The sequence below is a fragment of the Manihot esculenta genome, chromosome 14, assembly GCF_001659605.2.
Source record: "Manihot esculenta cultivar AM560-2 chromosome 14, M.esculenta_v8, whole genome shotgun sequence".
NCBI classification, from domain to species: domain Eukaryota; kingdom Viridiplantae; phylum Streptophyta; class Magnoliopsida; order Malpighiales; family Euphorbiaceae; genus Manihot; species Manihot esculenta.
In genome coordinates, this window is record NC_035174.2 from 22614782 (window position 1) to 22623373 (window position 8592).

The following is an 8592-nucleotide window of genomic DNA, read 5'->3' on the forward strand; positions in this document are numbered from 1 at the left end:
AATTTTAGTCTAAACATGTGGGCTCCAGAACTGACCCTCAAAAGGGGTCAATATTATAATCTTTCTTACCATTTTTAGACACCCTGGACATATTCCAGATGCCCGAATTAGCATTGGTAAGCCCAAACTCAAATTATCATTTTATTATAATATTTATGTTTGGCTTACTACATTATTGAATATATATATTAGGATGACTATAATTGAGTGAGTTTGTTTGCTATAGCAATATATTATAATTAAGGACTTTAGAAAAAATGTGTGGAATTTTTTTTAGAATGTATTCAATATTTATAGAATTATAGAGGATTTTAAATATGAGTTAAAATTTATAATTCGCTATTTTTGGTTTATTTTAAGAATACTCGAAAAATGTTATATATTATTGTGTTGTGGGCCTGAGGCCTTTGGGCTATTGAGAAATATAAATTATATTGTCTTGCATGGGGGGTTAAATCCTGGGTATAGGGGAAACTCTGATGAAATTTCGGCACAGATTTGGGAAGTCTTTACCTCGTAATTCCTTTATTGATAGTCTATTTTTTATTATTTTATGGTATTTCTATATAGGTAATCCGAATCAGTCATATTCTTCCCAGCAGGACCATTAGGCAATGGGTTCTAACATTCTGTGAGTTAGATGTTGATTATTTTTACAATTTCAATATTATTAAATATTTTAGCATGCCTATGCATAATGAATATATGTATATGTAGTTATGTTATCAGGAATACTTTATTTATTCCATAAATAATTTGTGATATTATTTATGGATGTTGCTTTGGATTTAATGAGGAGCCGAGTGAGTGAGTGTGTATATGGGTATTTTTTGGATATGGATTGAACGGGTAAATTGGCTTGAGTTAATCTCGCTTGGGGGGCTTGGTCCTTATAGATATATAAGTCGAGGTAGATTGGTTTTAATTGAGCTCGTTGTCCCTCACATATGGAATTAAGAGGAAACGGCTTGAGTTGATCTCACTGGACCTATTGGATTAAGATAGCTATGTATAGGTCAGCTCCCCCCCCCCCCACACATATATATATAGACCTATGGTATAATGGTGTGCGTGTGTGGGTGTGTGACTGGCTCCAAACCATCTCCTTATGCGAAATGTTATATTTTATTTTTTACTATGTGATTTGTGACTATTGTATGGTAGAGTTGCATTAGAATTAGACAGTTATATAAATTGTATTAATAATCAATGTCTATACTCATTGAGGTGAACGCTCACCCCTATTCAAATATTATTCTCTAGATGACGGGTGAAATTCCTTGAAAGATTGACCTGCGAATCTTTCTCACAAGATTACTGTATTTTCCATTTCATTTTTTTTTATATTTTTAAACATTAACTCTAGAACTTCGTAGTGACTGTAGGATTTAATACTTGGAAAGTAAGTATTATTCTTTCAAACTTAATGTGTATTTTGTGATATTGGATTTCTCCTAGTGAGTTGAGCTCCCTATTGTGCTAATGCATATTTTATAAACCGTTATGTGTGGATTGTGAGGGTGAGCTGAGCTTGCCAAGTTGTTGGGTTTTATTCATGTGCAGGTCGGGTGAGTTTTCTTCCCTTTGGTATGTTTAGTTTATGGCGAAACTTTTTTCGTTTAATTTCTTAATTTTAGGCTTTTTTGGACTAAATATTATGTTTGATGTGATTTGAGGCTTACTACGGGCTTTGAGGGCCCTAGGCCGATCCAAGTTCTAGTGCCGATCCGGCCTATGAAGTTGGATCGTGACAAAGTTAATATCAGAGCTTAGACTTTAAGGTTTTGGAAATTGTGTATAGATTGTCACATGCGGAGTATAGGATTGTTGATCGTCCTTGTTTGTAATTCATTACTTCTAGTTTTAACGTTACACGTTAGGTAGTATGGTTTTGTATTTGTAGAAGGTACCTATTTTTTTTTGTATGACGTGATGGGTAGATTTGAGTTAACACATTTATTATGATATATCCATGTCTCATGACATGTAGCCTAAGAGCTTATATGATGAGTTGAAAATGTAGCATATATTGTGCGTACCCAGTTGGATGTACTTGTACATTAAAATGCATTTTGTTAGTGTAGCTGCCTTGGTATGGATTGATGTGTTATTTTAACAGTTTATGAATGGATTAATTGGTTATGACACATTAATCTATATGGATTTATGTGTAGCATGAAAAAAAACTGAAAGAAAAGAAAAAAAAAGGATGCAATGATAACCTATTAGGATGCATCACAGTAACCTATATAATACTCTTGATGTTTATACTGTAAGCTGCATATTACAGTATGAATATTGTATTATTATATAGACATCGTTCATCATATATTTTATATTGGAGGCTGCAAATAGCTTCTGTTTTGGTACTTTGTTTAGAGGTTAATGAGGTTAGAATCACGGCAAATATCAAAGGTTCATAAGGAGTGGTGGTCTAAAAAAAAGAGTTGTAAAATATTGTTTCAAGTGAGATAATTATATAAAATGAATTGTTATATAGTAGAATTATAAGTTTCTTGATATGAAATATTTAATTATAAACTTAATACTAAATGCAACACCTTAATATTTTATAAATATTTTGACCTAAGTACAATACACTCATTTATTTCTCCAACTTTTTCCAAAAGGTCCAGGTTATCTCCTAAAAGTTTAGAATATTATTTAGAAGTGGCTACTCCTATGAGTGACACTTTTGAGGTCAATATAGTTTTTCTAGCCTATTGAGCTAAAGTGGATGATAAAGACCTTTCTGTAAACTTGATTTCTCTTTCGATGATGAATTTTGATATCATTCTCGGAATGGATTGGTTGTCCAGTCATTATGCCACATTGGATTGTAGGAACAAGAAAGTCATCCTCCACATTCCTAGAACTGAGCAGTTCAGTTTTGATGGCACTAGAGATGTGGTGCCTTATAACCCAGTGTTTGTTGTCAGTGCTAAAAAGATGTTAGAGTGGGGTTATCAAGATTATTTGGCATTAGTGAGGGACATATCTTTAGAAAGTCTTAGTGTGAATAATATTTCCATGGGTAGAAAATTTTTGGATGTCTTTCCGGATGATATACTAGGGTTGCCCCTTGATATGAAAATTGAGTTCTGCATTGATGTTGTACCAGATATCAGTCCCATATCTATGCCACCATATAGGTTGGCACCAGTAGAACTTAGAGAATTGAAGGAGCAATTGCATGAGTTATTAGAAAAGGGCTTTATTTGACCGAGCACATCAACTTGGAATACTCCAGTTTTATTTGTGAGAAAGAAAGATGGGTCTTTCAGGCTTTGCATCGATTATAGACAATTGAATAAGGTGACAGTTAAGAATAAATATCCACTTACTCGGATTGATGATTTATTATCATCTACAAGGGGCTCAATCATTCTCCAAGATTGACCTATGATCAGGCTATCATCAGTTGAGAATACGGAGAGAGGATGTACCAAAGACAGTTTTCAAACTCGATATGGTCGTTATAAATTCTTAGTGATGTGTTTTGGACTTAATAATGCACTAGCAACATTTATGGATCTAATGAATAGGGTGTTCAAACCATTCCTAGATCACTTTGTGATTGTGTTCATAGATGAAATCTTGGTATATTCTCAAAGTGAAGAGGACCATGTTAGGCATCTGAGAATGGTCTTACAGACTTTGAGGAAGCATCAATTGTATGCCAAGTTTTTTAAATGTGAGTTTTGATTGCAGAGTATATCATTCTTAGAACATATGGTTTCTAAAGAAGGCATTCAAGTTGATCTTAAGAAGATTGAGGCAATGACTAATTAGCTAAGGCCTATAATAGTCACAAAAGTAAGGAGCTTTTTAGGCTTAACTGGGTACTATTGACAGTTTGTGCAGAATAAAACTGCAGCCCTTTTGACCCGGTTGACACAGAAGAATGTGAAGTTCGTTTGGTTTGGTACTTGTGAAGAGAGCTTCCAGAAGGTTAAAGAATGTTTAACTACAGCTCCTGTATTGACCTTACTAACTAGTGGAGGTGGATATATAGTGTATTGTGTTGCACCTAGAGTTGGGTTAGGATCTTTTTTAATACAGAATAGTAGAATGGTAGCCTATGCATCTTGACAGTTGAAGAGATATGAGTAAAACTGTCCCACCTATGATCTTGAAATGGCGGCTGTGATATTTGCATTAAAGATAAGGAGACACTATCTTTAAGGGGAGACATGTGAGATATATATTGATCGTAAGAGTTTGAAATACATTTTCCAAGAAAGGAATCTAAATTTAAGGCAGAGAAATGGATAGAACTCCTGAAGGATTATGATTGTACTATTCAGTGTCACCCTGAAAAAGCTAATGTAATGGAATATGCCTTGAGTAGGAAATCATCGAGTGGCCTTGCACATATAACAGTAGAAAGAAGCCCTTTGATACAAGAATTACATGAATAAATGGACCGGGGTTTGATAATTGATATATCTGTATTAGGTGCAATCTTAGCACACTTTAGAGTACAACTAGACCTCAAAGATAGAATTAGAAATTTGCAATACAGGGGCCTGCAATTGATGCAGATTATAGAAGAGGTATAACAGGGTAAAGACTGCGACTTTGAATTTGATGGTGATGGTGCTCTCATGTAAGGGACAAGGATATGTGTGCTTAATATAGATGACTTGAGAGATGAGATCATGCAGGAAGCATACTACACTCCTTATACTATTCACCCTAGGTCTACAAAAATGTATCATGATGTAAAGGGCATATATTGATGGAATGGCATAAAAAGAGACATTGCAGACTTTGTGTCGAAATGCATAACATGTTAGAAAGTGAAGTTTGAACACCAGAGGCCTTCAGGGAAGCTACAGGAGATACCTATTCGAGAATGAAAATGGAAAGTGATCACTATGGATTTTATGTCTGGTTTACTCCGTACTACTAGAGGATATGAATCTATATGGGTAATCATAGATTGTTTGACTAAGTCAGCTCACTTTTTACCTGTAAATATGACCTTTTTTGTTGCTCAGTATGCTAAGTGGTATGTTTAGGAGATAGTTAGATTGCATGGAGTTCCAGCTTCCACAATATCAGATAGGGGTCCTCAATTCACTTCTCGGTTTTGAAAGAAGCTACAGAAGGTACTCAACACCCGTTTAAATTTCAATACAGCCTTCCACCCGAAAATAATGGACAGTCTGAGAGGTCTATACAAACATTAGAAGATATGCTTCGTATGTGTGCCATAAATTTTGGTGGCCAATGGGATGATCGACTACCATTGGTGGAGTTTGCTTACAATAACTGTTATCATTCCAGGATTGGTATGGCACCTTATGTGGGTCCTTTTGAAATCAAAGACAGAGTTGGGATAGTTACTTATCGATTAGAGTTACTGTTAGAATTCTCACAAGTTTATCTAGTGTTTCACATTTCGATACTGAAAAAGTACATATCTAATCCATCACATGTATTGCAACCAGAATCAATAGAAATTAATGAGAACTTATCTTATAAGGAGCAACTTATAGCCACAATGGATCATCAGATATATCAACTTCGGTCAAAACAAATACCTATGGTCAAAGTTTTATGGAGGAACTAGTCTGTAGAGGAGTGCACTTGGGAGTTAGAGAGAGAAATGCGAAATAAGTGTTCTCATTTATTTCACATATTACCTTTAGCATTCTTTGCACCTGGCCTAGTGTAACTACTCTCTTTTAAATTCGAGAACGAATTTTTTTTAAAGGAGAAAGAATACAACAACCCAAATTTTATTTACTTATTTCATTTTATTATTGGTAAAAATTTTAAAATTTTAAAATTTTAAATTATTTTAACATTCTAAAAATTTTTCCAGACTTGCATGAATTTTTTGACGGTACTAGGGTAGAGCTAAAAGACCAGAAATAAAATTTTAAATTGAAAAAAATGGATCAGACTGATTGAATCAAACTAATCGAATTGGACCAATTGAATCGAACTAATTGAATTGAACTAGCCAAATCGAGCCAATCAAATCGGACCAGCCCTACCCTTTTTCCCTCTGCGCGACATCCTTCTCTTCTCCATTTTTCTTTATTCTTCTTTTCTTTTTCTTCTTCTCTTTACCGTCTCTCTCCCTTTAATTTCTCCCTCTCCCGACTACTATTTCAAGCAAGCTTGGTCTCTTTAGATTCCTCTCCTCACAAGCTTCGCATAGATACTAAGATTGTCTGCTATATCCAAAGTTTATGACCCTTTTACTTTTTTTTTTAAGATTTCTCCCACACCAAACATCCTATCGAATATCCGAAGCCACCAGTGTGTTATACTCATCGATAGCTTCGTGTAAATACTAATATCATAATTTTTCGACACCAAAAAATTTTAGAGACCCATAAGCTTAACAATGAGTTTTTAGGCCCTTAGAGTCACATTTTTCATAAAATAAAATTATATTCTTACATATGGTATTATGGGCTTCATTTAGATACCTTTATTTTGGAGAAATTCTACCAGCGCTCAGGACTGCAATTTTAGTCTGGACATGTGGGCTTCGGAATTGACCTCCAAAAGGGGTCAATATTATAGTCTTTCCTACCATTTTTAAATGGCTGGATGCATTCCAGGTGTTAGAATTAACATTGGTAAGCCCGAACTCAACTTATCATTTTATTATAATATTTATGTTTAGCTTACTAAATTATTGAATATATATACATTAGGATGACTATAATTGATTGAGGTTGTTTACTATAACAATATATTATAATTAAGGACTTTAGAAAAAATTTGTGGATTTTTTTTAGAATGTATTTAATATTTGTAGAATTGCAGAGGATTTTAAATGTGAGTTAAAATTTATAATTCGCTATTGTTGATTTGTTTTGAGAATACTAAAAAAAATTATATATTATTGTGTTGTAGGCATGATACCTTTGGACTATTGAGAAATATAAATTATATTATCTTGCAAGGTGTTAAATCCTAGGTATAGGGAAAACTCTGCTGAAATTTCGGCGCAGATTTGGAAAGTCTTTATTTCGTAATTTCTTTATTGATAGTCTGTTTTTTATTATTATGGTATTTCAAAACATTTTGTGAGTTAGATATTGATTATTTTTATAATTTTAATATTATTAAATATTTTGGCATGCACATACATCATGAATATATTTATATGTAGTTATGTTATCAGGACACTTTATTTATTACATAAATAATTTGTGACATTATTTATGGGTGTTACTTTAGAGTTAATTTGGAGCCGAGTAAGTGAGTGTGTATATGAGTATTTTGTGGATATGGATTGGACCGGCAGATCGACTTGAGTTAATCTCGCTTGGGGCTTGGTCCTTATGAATATATAAGTCGAGGTATATCGGCTTAAGTTGAGTTCGGTGTCCCTCACATGTAGAATTAAAGGGAAACGACTTAAGTTGATCTCATTGGACCTATTGGATTAAGAGAGCTATATAGGAGTCAGCTCCCATATATATATATATATATATATATATATATATATATATATATATATATATATATATATATATATATATATATGTATAAAATGGTGTGCATGTGTGGGTGTGTGAGCGGCTCCAAATCATCTTCTTGTGTGAAATATTGTGTTTTATTTTTTACTACGTGATTTATGACCATTACATGGTAGAGTTGCATTATAATTATAATTAGATAATTATAGAAATTGTATTAATAATCAATGTCTATACTTATTGAGTTGAACAATCACCCTTGTTCAAATATTTTTCTCCAAATGATAAGCGGACTTTCTTAAAAGATTGACCTGCAAATCTTTCTCGCAGAATTTCCATTTCATGTTTTTTTTTGATATTTTTAAACTTTAACTCTAGAACTCCACAGTGACGGTAGGATTTAATACTTGGAAAGTAAATATTATTCTTTCAAACTTAATTTGTATTTTGTGATATTGGATTTTTCCTAATAAGTTGAGCTCTCTATTGCTCTAATGCATATTTTATGAACTGCTATGTGTAGATTGCGAGGATGAGCTGAGCCCTTCAAGTTGTTCGGTTTTATTCATATACAGGTCGGGTGAGTTTTCTTTCTATTGGTATGTCCAGTCTATGGCAGAACTTTATCCATTTAATTTTTTAATTTTGGACTTTTTTTTAGGCAAAATTTTGGGTTTGATATGGTTTGAGGCTTACTATGGATTTTGGGATCCTATGTCGGCCAAAATTCTAGTGCCGGTCTCGCCCATGAGGTTGGGTCATAACAAAGTGGCTGCCGTAAACACCCACCACCACTTTACATTCTCTTCCTTGCAGGTCTAACCAATTATAATACAGCTTTATGCCGGATACATCTTCAATCTAATCTCTTCAATCTCAAGTAATATAAAAATAAAAACTCATCAATGTAAGTATAATAATTATGAGAAAAACTCAATTTCTTTAATGGTATTTATATATAAGAGTAGTATAAAGATAAAAACTGATCAATGTAAGTGTAATAATAGAGTCATGGTCTTAAGATGGATTGATCTAATCTAATTTACAGATTATAAATATTATAATTAATTTAATTAATAAAATTTAAATTAAGTTAGTTTCAATTTTTTAAAAAAATTGAATTATCTATTAAAACAATCTT

At 33.0% G+C, this 8592-nt stretch overlaps 1 protein-coding gene across 1 annotated transcript; it reads left to right on the top strand.

Annotated features, from left to right (window-relative positions):
* The first annotated feature begins 4421 nt into the window (after positions 1 to 4421).
* Positions 4422 to 5578, top strand: LOC110600571. Its single transcript, XM_021737436.1, has 3 exons — positions 4422 to 4556; positions 5004 to 5014; positions 5146 to 5578. The coding sequence occupies exons 1-3, from the start codon at positions 4422 to 4424 to the stop codon at positions 5576 to 5578; spliced, it is 579 nt and encodes a 192-aa protein (XP_021593128.1).
* The last annotated feature ends 3014 nt before the right edge of the window (positions 5579 to 8592 follow it).